The sequence below is a fragment of the Mycteria americana genome, chromosome 1 (genome assembly GCF_035582795.1).
Source record: "Mycteria americana isolate JAX WOST 10 ecotype Jacksonville Zoo and Gardens chromosome 1, USCA_MyAme_1.0, whole genome shotgun sequence".
NCBI lineage: Eukaryota > Metazoa > Chordata > Aves > Ciconiiformes > Ciconiidae > Mycteria > Mycteria americana.
In genome coordinates, this window is record NC_134365.1 from 6869508 (window position 1) to 6888994 (window position 19487).

General features: G+C 41.2%; 1 protein-coding gene across 8 annotated transcripts in view; it reads left to right on the forward strand.

The window, feature by feature from the left end:
- CELF2 (CUGBP Elav-like family member 2) overlaps window positions 1-19487 on the forward strand; it is a 382430-nt gene that overhangs the window by 292015 nt on the left and 70928 nt on the right. For all 8 annotated transcript variants that reach the window (XM_075521314.1, XM_075521643.1, XM_075521155.1 and 5 more), the window contains one exon: window positions 11862-11910. In XM_075521314.1, the coding sequence (XP_075377429.1) occupies window positions 11862-11910 (49 nt within the window). The remainder of the gene's footprint in view (window positions 1-11861; window positions 11911-19487) is intronic.

A 19487-nucleotide genomic window follows, 5' to 3' on the forward strand; every position in this document is an offset into this window, starting at 1 on the left:
GCACTTGTCTTCCTCCCTGTTGACATGAGAGCCAAAAATAGAGGGTGTGACTCGGTGAAAATTTCTTTTCTGCACCCATGCCGTCTTCCCCTGTGCTTTCATTGCCCTCTGCTAGCTTCACCGAAGCTGCAACAGCCCTCAGGCTGCATTAGCCCTGCTCAGAAAAAATAGCATACGCCAAGAAACCTGGAGTTCAAGACTCCCCAGTAGCTCCAAATGCTACCTTTGGAGCAAGGAGGATGAATGATGGAAGAGCTTTGAGCTCAGTTGGTTTTATCAGAGGACCTTCGTGATAGCTCTCCATGGCCTCCAGCTGTTTCACCTGAAGCCATCTCTGCAAAGAGATTTCTTTGACCTTTAGGCAAGTTGCGCATAAAGATGTTACTCATGGGGCACAATGCAGAGAAAACTTCTAATTGAGTAGAATAGCAACATGTAAGGGAAAACAGCTTTTCACATACTGCCATTTACAGTCACTAGATGAAGCACGTTGGTGCTTTTTTCAAGGGGATCAAGGGGCCCAATCTCTGGAAAAATGCATTAAGCTTCATATTTGGGGTCTGATGCTAGTTCAGAGCTTTGCAAATGGGTGGAGGCAGGTTGATTTTGGCCTTACTGTTCCTGATACTGTCCCTTTTACTAATGAAAGCTTAATCACAGCTCGGTCCAAATACCAGAGCCAGCTGGAACTGACTCATTCTTCAAAAATATATGTTTCTGCTAATGTTGCCCATGTATTTTTTTGTTTGTTTAACTTCTCAAGCACCTATTGAGGGAAATATTTAAATACATTAGAATTCCTTAAGATTAGCATTAGAAATGTATACTGGATGTTTAGGATGAATAAAAAATACTTTCCTTATCCCAAAGAAAGCACTGGCAAAATACATTAGCTAGAGAGATGCTAAAAAATTAAACAGAATGAGTTCACACAAAGGGTGGTTAAAAATTACATGGTTACTTAATGTGATTCTTACTGCTGTTTGTAATTTATGTATAGACAACTAGATGTTCATATTTTCGTGTGGACAGTGTGTGTTTGTGTAGGCTTGTGGCTGGAGACTGCAGTAACATTCTGTTTTCATAGATGGATCAAATATCGAGCTATCTTTTTTCATTCTCTCTCCACAGCCAGATTATTTCACCACTGCAGAGTATTGGCATAACACTGAGAGCTTTTATTTGGATGCTGATACTGGATAGTTGTGGAAAATTCCTGTAACTTCAGCTCATGGAGAGCTTAAATAGAATTTATGAGCCATATCCTCATTTTGCGTAAAATATTATGGCTCTGCTGGTTAAACAATAAAACTGTACTACTTAGCCCAGCTGATCTCAGTCAGGACAGTAGGATTTTTGACATCTTCATTCAAAACCCCTTTTCTACCTGAATGCTTTGCCTATTCACTGCAATATTTAGAGAGGCATGCGTGTTGAGAAGTAGTTTGGGGCTCATATCTGACCTTTGAAGAAATCTGGATTAGTCTGTGTTTGGTAACAGGGAGGAATTTGACTGCCTGACTGACTGCTGGAGAGGTGGGAATTGTGAATCAAGACATGTATTCTGGACGCAGAACTGCTCTGCACCTTTGCTAAGCGAAAATGGCAGCAGCCCCACATCATCAGTGCCAACTGTTTCTATAAATTGTACCCTTTGCTCTAATTTAAAAGGTAGAATTTCGATAGAAGTTATAATTTTGATGCTTTTTGAGCTTATTTTAGACTTACCTCAATCACACTTTTTAGCTATAAGATGTTCTTGCTGGTACATTTTAATGCAAATATGAAAGCTTTCCAACAAAAACTTTTAAAAAGCTTTACATAAAAAAATAAAAGTCCCATAGCATAGAATTGGAGTTTTGTACCCAACAATAGACTCTAGTTTCTGTCAGAAGAGGAGACCAAGGGCGTTGTTGGATCAAGGTGACCTTCCATGCTGCAGAAAGTCAGGCAGAAGATCCACTTAGTAAATGAACAGCAAAACCTGTGATGTGAACCTGAGGGAGTGGTCGAGGCTGGTTTCTCTCTTATTGAATGAAAGCCAAAAATGGAGAAGATAAGTGTAGATGAGATAACGTTGTGAAAGAAACAGAGGACCCTGACTATGCTTTCTTGCCTTTCTGAAATGTTGCTGTCACTGGTCATTCCCTTTAAAGGGTTATTCTGAATTTCAGCTTGGCAAAGGTAGAGGATATTGCTGAGCATAATCACATGGTGTTTTCCCAGAGCATAGTTCACAAAGGAGACAGTACATGCAAGCACAGAACAACGTAAATCTTAAAATAAAACTTCTGCAAAATGAGCATTTAATATCCTGGTAGCCGTGCCCTCAGTCACAGCCGAGTTTGTGTTTTGCATTACAAAAGCCATTACATGTTTTTAAAAACCTTTCATTTAAACTAAATTTCTTCACGGTCATCAGTAGCCTAAAAGAGAATTTATTTTGGTTTTGTTTGGGATTGTGTTTTTGGGGGAGGAGGAGAAGGGGGTAGAGGATTGCTTTGTTTTCTTGATAAATTTCTAAAAGTTATCATAGATGTTCATGTGGAATCAGGGGGATTTATGTGGAAAGGGAGGAGTTTCCTGTGGCCCAGGCTCAAACATTAGCATCCTAAAATGGTGCCCACAGCCTGAGCTACTTGCAGATTTCCATTTGGCAGCAGGAGAGGGTTTTTTTAAGATGGGAACATTGTCTTGAGTCTTCAAAGATCCTGAAGTCATAAATGAGAAGGGCAAACTTTCCTGAGCATGCTGTCAGGAGTCAGTGCTTCCTAAGCAGGGGATTTGACTTTTGCTAGGAGAAGAAATGTGCAATATGCCTCTGCAGACCACTCAAGGAAGCACAAGCGTCCGCTGTGCTGCTTTCCCCTTCTGGGATGGTTAAGGGACCTCTGTTTCATTCCCATGGGAGCTGGGAAGACTTCATAGAAGATGAGGTAATAGCTAGTGTGTTTTGGCTTTGCTTTCGTTCTGTTTTCCAAACATTAATATGGGGGAGTGGAGAGGAGTGGTGCTCTTAGATTTGAAGGAAAAGTACTCCTTTTTAAGTCTCAACCTCCTGTTGACTTCTGGAAGCCAACGCCCAACTAGGGAGATGGAAGAAAGTACGGCTTCAGAACACTTGAGTCATGTCGAGTGAGACATTGACTGTAAGGCTTGTGTCATGCTGGGAACTGAGTCCTGGCATCTTAGATCACGCTGTGCAAGTCCACCCGATGCAGCGCAAGGCTGCATTAGTTATTAGCTGAGATCCCAAACCCACGACAGCTTGGCTGGCATTTGGTTCCTCCAGCTATCCTGGATCACTGCTTCAGGTTCTTACATTACCTCTTGAGAAGGGTATCTAGGGAGTAATACAGTAAAAAAAAAAAAGCTTGTGTGGAATACACTTGCTCATTAATGCCTTAGCTATACCTGGTGATAAAACCACGAGATTTTGGCTTGAAAGACTTGGCTTTGGTTGTGGAATAACTCCAGATGAATCATGTATAGCCTCTGTGCCTTTTTTCCCTCATCGTCTTCCTTTCTCCTAAAAAGAGATAGCAGCAGTAAGCACCTCGCTGTGGGGTTAGGAGGAGAAATGGGTTAGAGCGTGAGGAGCTCAGGCTCTGCCGCGGTGCGGACAGCTCGGCTGCCTCCCTTTGGACAGTCGTTCGGGGCCACGCAGTGCCTCCCTGCGTGACGCTGGGCAGATCGCTGCTTCACTGCGCTTCGTTTTCCACTCGGAAACGTGGGCAGTAATTTTTGCTCCTCGCAGTTACTTTGAATGGGTGTTAAAACTCAGTCAATTAATGTCACGGAGAGACTTCTGTTATCTTTCTGTGCCTTATCGTTTTAATGCAAAGGGGGAAAAAAAACCGTTGGCATGCAAACTTCAATTGGCAAAATGTCAACAAAAGTTATTGCCGCTGCAGATGAGATGGATAACTCTTGCTGTTAAAATAATATCTGGCGTTTTGCTCAGATGTCTAATGGGTTTGCTTTTTAAGCATGGATGATACAGAATATCCCCAAGGCATTATTCCCAACAAGATATAGAATCCCACTTAATGTCTATTTTTAGGATTGAATAGGTTCTGTAAAGGCTCATTTGTTTGAAGAAAAGATAGTTAATCACTTTGGTTTCCATGTAATTTTGAAGAGAGAAATTTTGGTCATACCTCCCCTTCCTTATCTTCACTCCGTTTGGCTCGCATGTGTCCTGCAGTTGTTGCCATTTGTGTGGGTGGTAAGAAATGAAGGAATTAAATAAATGGAGTAGAACTGCTAACAGAGCAACAGTAGTTATTTGTACATTAGGAAGTGAAGTTGTCACTCCTAAGACCACCAACTTTTTCATTTCTATCTGACGGTACAACTTTTAAAGGAGCCCGAGTGTTATAGCCTAATTAGTAAATGCACAGGAGGAACAGCAGGATGCGGGGGTGACTGTGGAAGGGATCGCTAGAATATTATTATTATTATTTTAAAGCGCAGCATTGTTTTTAGTCTCTTGAGCTAATGTTCAATTTAACTTGAATTTAAAACACAGAATGTAGTGGATTGCAAATGACTGAGTTGGAAAGCTTCCAAAAGTCATAGAATTTCAGCAGTTTTAGTGTTCTCTGGTAAAAGAAACAACTTGTTTTAAGCAAGCTATATGCTTGTTTCTGTGCTCTAAATAGAAAATAATGATGTTATGCATTACCGCATGAACTATATTTGGCACCCACCAGCAATATTCATTTTCTCCTGCTTCTCTCCCTTCCTCCTTCCCTCCCTCCTTCTCTCCCTCTCACTCTGTCTCCAAAATATGCATATATATATATATGTCTGACAGTAATCTAGGAGGCCAAGTAACAGACCACATTCTTCTTCTACTAAAATTGTATGAATACCTAACACGGTTTAAATCCCTTAAATCGGGATTTATGAAAGGATGACAGCAAACAATCTTCTGGCTATGCCATCACTCAGGCAGTTCCAGCTACTGCTTTGCATTTATTTGTGAGAGTCTATGTGATGGATGCACGTGTATGCTCCTTTTACCTGTGAATAAACTAAGGTAAATTACTTAAACGAATACTGGGAATCCAAAGCTCTGCCTGTGCCAGTAAAGCAAGCAGGACCACGGCATTGGTCTCGGTGCCGGTTAGCACTTTCCTGCCTGGTGTGTGGGCATATTTGGGGGAATAACATGGGCTAGACACTGTTCCCACTAGGCAGTATGGACAAGGGCATCTTGTTTTGAGAGGAAGGAGAAGTATAGCCATGTAAATGCAAGCTGTGCCACACCGCTTCTCTTAAGAGCCAGAGAGCGATCCCTTGTCTCTTTTATTCAATAGTATTTATTTGGCCTCAGAGACTGTCCCTGGTTGCCGGAGAAGTTGCATGAAGCTGTAGCCAGATATTGACTGTGTAATTCAAGTTAGTTTGACCCTAGAGAAGTCGTTCTAAACAGTTCTCTTCGATAGGAAAATACACCTCTCTCACTTCTGGGAAACTTGTATTACTTGTGAGTCACAAGGGTTTAAAAAAGCAAAACCAGTTGGCATTGAAGTGATGTTAGAAATATGTTCAAGACCTCCTTCAAAAAGATCCTACCGAAAAACTTGGGAGCTAAGAGCTGAAACGAGGGGCTGGGGCGTGTATGTAGAGGTGTCTGCATGTAATAATCCAGAAAAACAATGATCTCTGAAGACACTGGAAGTCATTTAATTCTCTGGTGCTTGTGGACCGTTTTCTCCCCAGTCTTTTGGTAGGCCAATACATGCCTTCCTGAATTCCAGACTGGGTGAAGGTGTTCAGGAACCTGGCAGGTAGAGATTTGGGTTCTTCTTTTCCTTGGACTACTGGTCTTAATTAAGCTGCACTCACTAATTGGATCAGGAGCTTGGAGAAAACTTTAAATTCATTCCCAGACCAGAGTTAGGCAAAGAACATAAATTTTTCCCACAGTTTTTCATGCTGGTGCCTCTTTAGGTGCTTTTCTTCTCCCGTGACCTTAGCCTGTCCCTGCTGCTCCTTAATATTTTCTTCCTCTTTGGTTTTCATATTGGTTCCAAAAAGTCTATAGATTTATAATCCTTCCCCCAAGAAGAATATTAGGATTTTATTAAGGTCTGACATCTCTTCTTCTCTCTCCCACATTCTCTCCTGCCATTTTACAATTCTGAGATGTACAAAACGTGAAGGAAGTCCCCTTTGGCTTCAACAATGATTGATGCTAGCAAGAAGCAAGTCCCGAAGTGCTAGAAATGACAAGATACATGCAAGCTGTCATCATTTAATCTTATTGCAGTTTGTTTGGTTTGGATGTTACCCAAGTAACCCAAGTTCTTCAAATTTACCCTTTGCTTGGGGGAAGGTTTAGCTCAATTTTGTGTTGTGTTTCCCCGCAATGCGGTCTGCGAGGGTGACAGGTAAGAGACAAACTGAGCTGAAGCATGGCTAGAAACTTATAGCCATGGCAGATGGCAGGGAAGAGAGAAGGGGGACAGGTCTAAAGAGGGCTAAGAGCTCTAGAAATCTGATGATGGCTTTAAAGGGTTGTAGAAAGATGATGAGAGGAATGGTAAGGAGTGAGGAGTCATGGATAACGTCCTCCACACACATCCACTAAACTCCCGTGGTGTAAAGTCACATTGTGCTTAACTTTAGAGGACTTTTAGGAGGTGGTCTTTGACTGACGTACTGAGCTGGGTGATGGCATTGGCAGGTTTACATGCATTCGGGATCCTTTCTTGATGAGTGGTTTTCTTTCCTCAAGGCACAAGGAATGACGGGAGCGAGGCACGTGCAGTCTGCAGTGGCAGGAACGGAGAATAAAAGCTGCTAATAGATATAGTAATTGCGTGTGAAGGTGTTTTTGCAATGGACCATAAAATAATGATCTTTCATAGTCTAATTACATGGCCAGAGTTTCAGAGGTGCTGAGGGCACCCGAATTTCACAGACTCAACACAGCTGCAGCAAATCGAGCCCATCAGCTCCTTCATCTCCACTGAAAGGCATTTCCTGCTTTTTAATCACCAAAGTCCTCTGTAAGACAAACATACTCATATATATAACAAAATAACCTCTTATTAAACCAGCCGATACAGATCATTTAGAGTGTCGACTGCCTCAGCATACGAACCTTGCTTCACTCGCAGAAATTACAGCTTGCAGGAAGTTTTTAGCCTACCTAGGACATCTGAGTGCCCATTTCTCTTCAGAAAATGGATGGAAAGCAGGTGCCCAAAAGCCTTTCCACCAAATATGCTAACAACTCTGAAATGAGATTTAAGCAATTGCTGGTGATGCGGTGGTGACTCAGAGCGTGCCAATCCCATGCTCGGCCATGCCTGGAGACAGTTCTTCCCCATTCACCCCTAGCGCTCCGGGCTTAAGATTACACCTGATTTGAAGCATCCCCCGACTGAATAAAACAAGCCGTAAGCTGATCTCCTCGTGCAATGTGCAAGCACACAATAGTAATCACAGCTAATGACTCTGCTAAATGCTAGGCTGCACACACCTCCTTGTTTGGTGTTTGTTTTGTATACAGAAGGTAACATCGACTGAATAACGAGGATGCCAAGTTACAGATGGGGTTGTGGAATCGTATTTGACAGCCGATTAGAGTAATCTGACAGAAATGATGACTTAATCACCACGACAGACTCCAAATTCCCAGATAGAATTCCACCCAGGTTAATCTAATTTCCTTGCAATATTTTTGCCAGAAATAGACTCTTAGCCGGCTTGTTTTCTCCCATGCAGATGTCACATGGCTTTGACAAGAATGTAAATAGGTAGCGTTATTATTGTCGAAAAGATGACTTTGAGGCTCTAAAGCTGGAGAAGATACGTGCCTTTGAGAGGTTTTTGGGTTGCTCTGCTGTGTTTTTTTCTCTATTGAAGTTATATTTACATACGGTGGGATGTACTCAGGAAAAAGGGGAAAAAAAAATGTAACTAGTCAATTGTAATTCTAGGCCACGGCTCAGTCCTGCTGCTGCCCTCGACATAGCTGGCGGCCAGATTCCCACTGATTTCAGGGGGATTTTCAGGATTGCACGTTTGACAACTGTGTCTTTTCCTTTTTGGTTCCTGTGGACCATATCAGCTTGGGATGTGCCCAAGGAGAAGCGGTGACGTGCTTGGCCTCGGGCTTTGCACGGCCTCCGCGACAGCGCAGGCAGCGGATGGAGCCTCTGCTTTGCTGCCAGCGCTGCCACAAGGCACCGCACAACCTTGGGCAACAGGCATTTGCCTGCTCTCGGTTGTAAACAGTGGTGATGGTGTGTTTGGAGACCCATGAGTAGAGAGCGCTTCTAGGAAAGGTAGGTCGTGCCGTTACTGACTGCACAACTGCCTCCTGTAGAGCTCTCTCAAATATTGCCAAGGAGAGGTTATTCCTTACAGCCTGTTCTCCAGTCCGGTTTCAATATCCCCATGCGTGGTGCTTGCTGCGGGAAGCTGCCCACACTCAGAAAGAACTTGCTTGAGAGTTGTGTTGTTTTCTTTTACTATAGGTTCTGAGCACAGGATGATGTTAATGTCTATAAATTATTTACTGCAGTTACTTTTCTCACTCTTGCCTATTTATTAATTGCAACTGTGCGTTCGTAAATACTGTATTTTTATAAGCAAAGCTTTCTTCAAGCACAGAAGAAAATGTTTCCTGTTTTTCTGTGTGACAACATGACATACTGAGAAATCACTTACCTTGAGATCCATAAGTGTATGGCTTTGTGATGTATAGCTACAATAACAGCTTTCTGATAAGACATGAAATCCTTCATTTCAGTAGATGACATGATTCTAGTGGGTGGCATCTAATTTGAAACAGGTTTATATCATCTATAATCTTTTGGAGGGCCTCGGAAAGCACAGCTATTTTATTATTTTATAGCCTGCAGTTATACAAGCAAGATATAAAATGCACAGATTATTTTCTTTTTTGCTCATCGCAGAGTGAAAGGATAGTACCTATTTAGCCTTTGTCTCTGCCCCTTTAATTTTCTTATTCACTGCACACTTCTTTGAGACTCATTCTTTTCTTTTCTTTTCTTTTCTTTTTTGCACTTACTTTTAAATATTTTATGGGTAGAGGGCTTATAATATGTATTGTCACGGCAGTTGTCTCTAGAGGTCAGCAATGAGTTTAATAATGAGATGCGAACCAGTGACTCTGTAAAACCCATTTCAGGTTATAAATGGCATGTTTTATTGAATCTAGTGTTAAAGGTTGTTAACGTATCAATTGGTGATGGTCAGGGTTAAACAAGCTTCAACACGAGCCCTCTCATGTTAGGAAACTGTCAGTAACGTATTTTTCCACCTTCCTCTTTGCTGAAGCCATGTTTGTGTATCTCATCCGTTTTACCATGGGTATTCTGTGGTTTAAACCCTCCAGGCCTGATCTGAATCTTTTATTAGTTTTGCACCGATATAATTTTGTTAAGCACTACAGCATCACTCCTGACTTCGGCTTGCTGGTGTGAAGAGAATTTGGACCATAGGGTTTTTAGCAGGAACCTTTGAAATCAAGTCAAAACCCAGTTGAAGCATCTTGTTAAATCTTGCCTCTTGCTTTGCCAACAAAACAGATTACTGACTTAATGAACTTGGGGTAATTATGCATAACAGAAGAGGATGATTTCTGATGTGGTAACTGTGTTTGTCAGGTAACGCTGATCTTTATATTGTGACCGTCGGGGCTGCAAAGATAACTTCTTCACATCAATTTGGTCTAAAGTTGGCTTCTCTGGTTCAGGCAGTTTGAAAAGTGAAAGGTTTTCAACGTTGTTAGAATTGCCTTTATTCAAAGTATCTCCACTTAGGGGCATATAAATGCAGCTAGAAAGAGCGATAGATCCTCTGTCTACGTAAGGTCTGGGTTTGCATTGGGTTTTTCTTCTATAACCTGCATATTCCCAAATTTACAATACTGATTTTTCTTTCCTCTATTTTCTCACCACTCTGTTGCTCCGCAGAGACGTCAATACCTGCAACGGGCTCATGGAACAAGTTACACCTTTTTTCTTCTTTCACTTTTTGCTTACTGTGGACGTGCTGCATCACATTCCCGTGAATTTGAAGTCTCCTGCAGTGCCCTATGTATTGTTGATGCCAGGATAAATGTTAAATACTAGTTAAAGAAGATAGAGTACAATACAAGTTCCCTTTTTTCTATAAATTAGATCGAATAAGAGTGGTGGCAGACAAGTGCTGGGCTATTAAAGTCCATTTGGGAAACAAATGATTCAAAGAGAACAGAATTGTTAAAATTGAAGCAAATTTATGCATCCTGGTGACTACATCCACCTTGTGGCTTTGCCTTTTCCTTAGGGCACATTGGGGAGTTTTGCAAGCAGTACAAGGAATGCATTGATTTGCAGGGCCAGGGAGCATTCTGGACTTTGAGTAAGTCTTAGGGAAACATTCACAGCAATATTTTATATTTTCTAAAGAATCTAGCAACTGTGTCCCTGGAGGTTAAGTGACTCCACCAAAAGCAATGCAGATTTGGTTTTCTGTGCTGCTTTGAAAGCACATTTGATATGAGTGCATGGATGTTCTCTCCTGCTCAGCTGTTTTTGTTTCCCAAAGTTTGCCACAATAGTCTTTTGTTAAAAAAATGGAATTGCCTCTGACATTTTCAGGCAATACTTGGCTCTGCTGTACTGAAAAATGATACAAAAGCAAAAAGAGCATAGATTTTTTTACATGCTCACGTGAAGTGGTGAGGAATTGCTGAGGAGAGAAAAGGCAGTGGCCCGGCTGCTGCCGGAAGGTTTGTACAGTCAAATCCCAGCAATTTTGCAGAGCCTGATGAAAGACAAGTGGGGTTTTTTGCAGGCTGAAACGTCTCCCACATTGAAACTCAATGTGAGGTCAGTTCTGAAGGCTTTTGAGGTGTAAGAAAATTTCCCTGAATCCATCATAGTGGACATAGGGCCGGCTATAGCCAACGTCCAGTGGAAATGCCACACATTCTGATCAGAAGCTCAACTGTTGTGGTGTTGCTATTCCTGAAACAACAGAAAACACTGTTCGTAAAAAATTTTGTCAGAGTTATCAACAATTCGGAGGGGCGGGGGGGGGCATCATTTAGTAATAAAAGCTGAGGACACACCATACTGAGTGTGCCAAGGTAGGATGCCATGTGCTGTTCAGCATAGCGTGCTGCACACAGGGATTGGTTTCTTTTGCAGTAAGAGGGACTTGAATAGAGGAAGAGGGTGAAAAGAAAAAAGTATTAGGAGTTTTTATGGAAGCCAGAATTGTGCCGTGTTGTCATGGAAGCTTTATGAATGAATGCATAATGTGTTCTTAAAAAAAAAAAAAAAAAAAAAGATGAGATACTAAACAGTTATAGGAAGCTATTATAGGAAGCATAAGTCTCTTCCTCTTCAGTCCTGAAAGAATCAGCACATGTTTTTTTAATTACAAGCAAAGTTCATTTGTCAAACTCAGCTCCTCTGAGTATGTTTGAAATGCTTGCTAGCTCTTAAATTACTTGAAAATTCCATCTCAGTTTTGGCAGTGGTTGAGCTCAAGGAAAAAAAGTTGGTAAAACAGAAACCAAGCATGCCATAAACTAATGAGGGCTGTAACTTTAGAGGTCTTCTGAAACTAGATACAGCAAATTAAAGTTTTATATGAGTCCTGTGGGCCCAATGATCTATTTTTTTTTAATCTTCCTGGTTATAAAATGCTCCTTTACCATTTTATTTTTTCTTAAAAGCCTATAATATAGTGTTATTTTGAATTTATATCATTTCAACATGTTTAATATTAATCACGTATCCTTTAAGCCCTTCATTAAAAACATGTTTCTTGATTTTTATGACTATCCAACCTGCCTTACTCTCTTTCATTTTTGTTTTTAGATGCATCATCCTATTCAGATGAAACCCGCAGATAGTGAAAAGTCAAATGGTATGTGTTTAATTTATTTTTACTTAACTGTGATTCTCTCTAAACTAAAGCAAACAGAATATTGTGATAGTTTTTGCTTTACTCCTTGTGTGGTGAAAACGATATGAGGTAGTTGCCCTACATCTGACATGTTGGGGAAGCTCTTGACCTGCTCTGACCTCCCACTTATCCTCAGCTTTAAAGAAAGAAGGAAATGTTTTGAAAAAGGGCCTTCCTTGTACCTGCTGTATGTCACGGTCTACCTTGCTACATCCGTCTTCCCCTTGTGTTCTCCTAGCAGCGAGGTGATGCAGGAGCACCTGCTATTGATAAGATGGAGATGAAAATTTAATGGCAAAAAGAAAAAAAAAAGAAAAGAAACAAAAAACATTCCCAGGTTAACAAACCATGTGAGCAGCTGATGGGCCTTAAACATTTGCCTAAACTTCCTTTTTATAGAATGATGCTATTCTGAATCTGAGCCAAATTTAGGTTTTAATTATACGCTTGGTTCTGAACTGGGAAACCCACCTTGCAGCTCTCTGTATACTTATTCCTCTCAACGATTGTAAAATGAATGCTATAATGACAGTAATATCCATTCAGAATACTAGGGTACTGCCTAAGTGGATGTATATGACATGCAAAATAGATGGCATGCTAAATCTATTAAACATGCCAGATTTGTATATTCAAGGAAATAAGATAATCGGATGGTAACGCAGCCTGGCTGTCTGTGATTCTTTAAAAATATATACATGTGTATATTTTGCCCCTTGATTTGTTCCTGTAATTTTCTAAAATATATGTTAAAGATATCATCTGCCTTCTTAGATTGCAAGAGCTTCATTTTCCCATAAGGCCCACATAATCAGAGCTGGTTCCTCCAACAGGCATCTTTGCACCTCATTAATTAGTAATCAGGGCAGAAGCCGTGCACTTAGAGATCTACATACCTGCAAATGTAAATTATGATTGGGCTCTAAATCTCTCCACAAGGCTTTTTTAAGGCTTCTTTTTTGCTAATTGTAGTGCATCCCATTTTCAGGCTTCTCCAAGGATTATAAAGTTTGGAAGGAAATTAAAACTTCACATTATGCTAGCTTTCCTGTTATGACAACTTTCAAAACAAAACTGGCCACAAGTGCAGGAAATTTGAGCCATCACCCATTTGTAAGGGAGTGATATTCTCTCTGTTGGGTTGAGTTTTAGCCATGATTTGTTGCTTTCTTTGAATGCTCAGAAGAGAGGCCAAGGTGCCTGCATGGGCAGGAGGACCAAACTTTTCAAGCACCACTGTAGTCAAGGAGAATTCTGCTGTTGGAATCCAAACTCCCCTCCCTAGTATTTATTGTGCTTGCAGCGGGCAAAATTTTCCCTTAGGTACAGGAACATTGGCCTGGACCCTCTGAACTAAGTATAGCCTCTACGTGTGGTTCTTTCGAAGATAAATTTCACCTCAAGTTCCTTGGCAAAGTAGAAAAATAAGAGGCAATGGGCCAAAATAGACTCCCAATGAGTTACTTGTTAATTGCCTGAAGTTTTTCTTCCTAAAGGAGATTGAACGTATTGGCAAAGCGCTATGGGGAATTGTGCAAATTCTGTCTTGCTCTGTACATAGCACCTGCTTGGAAAGCAGGGTAGGTTAGCTCCTCGCTGCTGCTGTTAGAATGGGATTATCTGCATGATACTTCTGTCTGCACTGTGGGAATACTTGTAATCTTCAGAGTATTCTCTTGCACCTATCCCTATAATGAAAACTATGAGGGATTGACTTTTTTTTTTTTTTTTTGCTTTTTTTCTTGCCTGACTTTGTTTTTTGGGGAACAAACATTGACAGATCAGAGGTTGCAATTGTCAATTTAAATACCTTTTAAAATTTAGGTTCCTGAAGGGTGTAGATACTTCTGGTAGGCATGTTCTGGGGGTGGTGAACTCTTCTTTTCTAATCACTGGGGAAACAGAAGGTGAACTAATACCATGATGATGGTAACAATGGTACAGGTCCTTGGAAAGATGGGGCGTAGGCGTGGGATCCATGGAGGAGGTGAGAGTTTGCAAGCAGCTTGGAGAGCCAAAAAGAGAAAGAACAGCAGCATGGGGGCTGTGAAGGCCTGTTTGGCACGTGTTTCCCATATGCTTCAGGCTATCCATCTGAGGAGGTATATTATCTGTGCCAACAGCAAATTGTAAACTGTACCTCTTCAACCAGATTGGTAAGTTCAAAGGGGAAAAGAAAGCAAGTATGCCAAGGCATCTTGGTTTTCATGATCCGTGGTGTTTGAGCTTTTGAGGAATGCTTGAAACCCTTTGATTTATGAGTAGTGGGAGGATCCCACAACATTTTATAAGTAGTGGCGTTTCTCAAGTTTCAGAGAGGTTAAAGAAATTCTCTTGGTCAAAATTTCCAGATAACTTGTGGAAAGATATGTAGGAGAGGTTGACCACTCATTACAATTCTTCTGATCTTGCACACGTTTGTGAAGGCTTGAGACCTGTTCAAGTTCCACAGGGAGGAAGGAGAGGTCCCCTCATTCATCTTAGAGGTTTTCAAACAACAGTATTTGCTGTGCGATAAGATGTCCCCTCCCCATCTTGAGTCCTTGCAAAAAGGTTTGAATGAGCATCCAAGCCCAGGAGTACCAGGATGAAATGCTCCTCCTTCCCATCACTGTTCCTGTCTTTAGATGTAGGCATCACTTCAGAAATCTGTCCCTTGGCACAAAAGGCCAAGCTCACCTCATGGAAACTGGGAGATGGGTATGGAAGAGGCACGTCCTGTATACATTTGACTAAGTGCCTGGGCACTTCCGCAGGATTAGGACTTTATGAGCAACCTGAAGATCTGTTTTCTTCTGGGTAGGAACTGGGAGGCTGATAGAACTATGCAATCATCTTCGTTCCTTCCCTGCATACAAGAGCTCATGTGTCTGTGTCATCTCTCTGCTCGTGCAGATGAAACAAAGCTTCATTTCTTCTACCGAGTTCTTAGCAGCTAGAGTTAAGGAGGAAATACTTGCCTTTAGATCTAATTAATTTGTCTACCTGGGAGGATTCTGAAAAGACTTTTATTGTTGAGAAATGTAACATCCCTGAAAGATTTTCAGAGGATGAATTTTGTGGTGTGTCCTGTTCTGATCACCCACTAGGTCTAGTCTGACCACCTTTAGCTAGGTGGTGATTTTAACCTATCTACAAAGTTTTGCTTAGGAATTACCTGCCAGAAAAGCATGGTTTCAAGAATTTGAAGGCTCTACCATTGCTAGATTCATTTTGACTGTTAATTACTCACAGTATTTGTCCATTTAAGGATATTTTCCGTTTTTCAAACAAAGGGGGTTCCTGCACTCTAATGCCAAAAAGCACATAAGCACATGCTTGATTCTAAGTTGTCTGTGGCCGTCAACATGCTACAATTTAGCAAATACTTAAATGTTTCTTGGATCAGGATTTGAATACAGTCAATACTTTCAGGCACATATCTTGAGGACACTATGCTCTTAAATGGATCAAAGCATCACCACTTCAGGGAAAATGACAAAATTCTCTATTTAAAAAAAAGGAGGGGGGGTGTAGCTGAGTGATCTTATAATTTATTTTTATTTATTTTATTAGTGAAAACTTGAAGAAATAATTTTGAAATTCTGAGTGGCACAACGTTGCCGATTTGGAGGGAGTAATTAAATGCCATATGTTAGCACTAACACATAGAAAAGTTGATAATTAATGCAGGCAGCTCCGGATCCAGGTGTGACTGACAGATTGTATGCAAGGGTTTTTCACAGGCTTACAAATAGGGATAAAAAGTCTGTTTTCCCCCCTTTCCTTCTGGATGAAAAAAAAAAATTATACATAATTAACTATTTCTTGATTTGCTCAAAAGAGAAGGCAACTTCTGGATGGAAAATGCACTCTTTAACTGACTGGACTCCTCAAAAATGTATAATAAAGGTCTATAATTGTGATTTTTCAGGACAGAATTTTTGGGGTTTAGAAGAGAGAAGAGGAAAGTTTGCTGAATCTTCAGGGAGATTTCCCATTATTATTACAAGGTTTAATTCTTTTGTAGCATAGAGAAAATAATCTCTACTCCTTTATTCTCCTGGGTTAGCACAAGCGATCTAATACAGCCTGCAAGAAATGCTCATTACTGAAGCAAATTGAGTAAACCTAAAAAATTAGACCCTTCAGGATGTTATTCTGCAAGTTGGATGTAATGCTGTCAGAAGGCAAGAGGCTCGGTTTGAAAAAAGCCCCCCCCAGCAGAGGCAGACTTAATCTCAGATAACCTTTGATGGCTAACGTAGCCCTCTGGATTCAAACACGGTACCTCGGCACCCATGCTAGTGATTGCAGAGCTAGTCTCGATGGAGTTACGAGAACAACTCGTCTCATTTTAAAACAGATGTGGCACCTCGTCACACAGGGTTCCTGCATTCAGGCAAAAGATTTCCACCCCAAATCCCCAAAGGAGGCTTAGCACTGGATGTGTCGCACTAACTGCCCTGGCAGCATAGCTAACCTGTGTTTGTAATGTGTTTGGATGGATTAGAGGTGAACCCCGTAATTAGTTAATCAAGATACTGTGCAGTTCCACACCCTCCTTCATATAACTAGAACTTCAGGCCTTGTTCACTGTGACCTTCTGGCTATTTCTGCTCCATCAATGAGGGGTACTCAGCCACCCCATCCTACTAGCTCCTTACGGATGGTTGTATGTACTTCATGCCTCCAGAGAGGTGCAAAACCACCGGAAAGTACAACTAGGCCTGTGAGCAAGGTTCAGAAATAATGATATCAAACACTCACCAAAAAAATGTCATTAATTTTCTGGATTTTGAATTATTGACACCTAGCCCTAGTGTGGGAGAGAGAATTATCAAGCAGCAGTGAAATGCTCATGAGATATGTGCACACAGGTGCTGACCCTTGTGCTCGCCCAAAGCACTCACAGCTCCCAAGCTTTGTCCAGTCCCTCAGAGCTCATTTATTCCTCCTGTCCCTACAGCTGGAGCTCAGGACATCTATGTGTTATCATGATGACCAAGTTTTGGGAGTTGGCTGGAAGGTAACAGCCCTATCTACTGCCAGTAGCAGGGGAGAGACTCCCATGAAACAAGCCATCCCGTCTCGCTGGGAGAGGTGCGATCAGTCACTCTTTGGAGGAGCTCATCTCTTGGCATTGGCAGCAGCCAATTGGTAACATTTTAGCTGAGACTAAAACTGGACACCTAAACTGTAGATGTCTAACGTTAGGCAAGATGGCTTTAGACTGCCATCCTTTCTCCAACCAGCAGCAGGTAGTGACTTTCCCGATCTCGACGCTTTGTTGGGTCGTGTGTGTTTAACATTGGGCTCCTCATTTTACAGTCTATGGGAGCAACCCAACACGCACAGGCAAATCAGCAGGCTTGGCTGATCAAAAGGGAAGTTTGCTAACCTCTAAATACGTTTGACCCATACTTCTTGCAGTCTATTTGATTCTCAAACCATGCCTGCATGGCAGGTAAGAATTCATTTTAGCAAGAAAGGAGAGAAGTGGCTGACCAAAAATGCGGAAACAAATCCAGACAGCAAGTCTTACGGAGGTGAAAAAGCATTCCTTTCTCTGCATGAGAATATATCATTAAAAATTCTTTCAGCCTAATAATATCAGATGTTCTATCAGATGGAGTGAAAACATGTCATTTTGATCCTGACAATTGTCCCTTTAAATGTTTTTTATGCTGGGCCCCTAGCCAAAAAAAGAATAGCAATTTTCTTAAGCTTCAACACTGATCAGCACTGACTAAGAGCAGTGAATGCAGAGCACGTCATCATATCAATATGTTTTCTGTACTCTGAGCATTCTTTGTGAAATCTGCATTTTTAAGATGTACAGTACACGGGAGCTGGATGTTTAATTTACTATAAAATCACCCTCAAGCTGAAAACCTGCAAATCATGTTAGTTAAATGGCATATTTATAAGTTTACTAGCGAAACTGAAGGAGGCCGGTGGGGAGTTTGTCGTCTGCTACTCTTTGGAAAATTAAAACAAAGCTTTCCTGTTTGCATCTTATTTCTTCTGAATCTCCATGTGAATCTCTTTGGTTTGAGTCTGTCCTTGCACCTAAGCAGGACCCAGGGGACCTCCTTTGGGATGGCGTGGCAGGCATCTGTCCAACTCGGCCAGCAGCTGTTTTTGAGAAGGTTGGGATCTAAGTCACCCTTAGGGTAGACTTGCGCACCGTATTTCAAGCCTAAAATCAACCCAAATGTAAACTGGCTGGTACTAGCTGACACACAGGCAGAAGTTATGAGGTTCATAACACAGAGCAGAAGGCAATGCTTCGAGCCGTGCTTGGCACCAAGGCTTCCCCCACCCTGACCTCGGTTTGTGGTATGGAGAAATCTGTACCTGGCAGCCCAGCTGGGTCCCTTGCCTCATACCCTTTCCTGCACCCTGGCCGTAGTGTGTGGCTGCTGTCGAGGGGACGGGCTGGCCAGGGATCTTCCTCAAAGAGATTACTCAAGGCAATATAGGAATTGTAAGCAGCCAAGTTACAGGCATTCTTTCACCAGCAAAAGTGACTACCTAGACTCTCCTTGTGGCTGTGAGCAAGGCAATTCAGTTTTACTATCCTTAAAATAATCATTAGCAGCATCAAGGCCAATTATATATTACAAATCAGATGTAAAGTTTCATTGTAAAACATATATATATATATATAAAAATGCCAACTTGCAGGTCTTATTTGCAATCTCGCATATTCAGCTCCTGATCTGTATATAACTGGCTCATCCCATGCATTCATCATTTGTTAACCCTTTCTGGAGGGTTAACCTGCATGTGGAACCTCAATATAAAGTGTGAATGAAAATATTGAGTCTTGAGGAATCTCTGCTGAGAAAAACTTCTCCTGGGTGTTAAATTCACGCCAATTTTCTTGCAAGCTTGTAGAGTGAGAAGCTGGGATTGTAGGGGCTGGTCTCTGTTTTGGATTCTGAAAAATGCACGGTCTTGGTGCTTGCTTGTATAAAAGCTACAAATACTTTTTAAACTCAACTATTCTAAGGAAAAAAATTACTTCAAATACCTCTCATGATCAATAAACATGAACTTCTTCTTTTTATTGTTGAAATTATTAAATGCACTTAAAGTGTTGAAGTATAACACAAATAAAATCCCATGAAAATAGATGCAGTTTCTTGTTCCTCAGCTGCAATTTATTCCATTTGACAAACTCGTACTAATACAGGAGAGAGAGTTGGGGAGCAAGGGAAGATTCATTATTTTTTTTTGTAAGCCCAGAAATGAAAATACTTTGTTACAAAAATAATTTGCACAATAATAGAAATAAGTAAGTGCACTGCACACTCTCTGGAGTAAAGCTTTCCTTCTCTCTTTGCTTCCCCGCAAACTCTGACAGTCTGCTCATTAACAATGAATTGGATTTACATGCCATTTCAAGAGAAGAAGAAAGCACTGGTGTATATACTGTATAATAAGCACTTAGATTTTTGGTTTAATATAGATGGGAGGGTAAGTTAACGTTTTTAAGTCTTTCCAGGGTGAATTAAGTTTTGATGACCTATTTCATTTTTGACAAAAGTCCA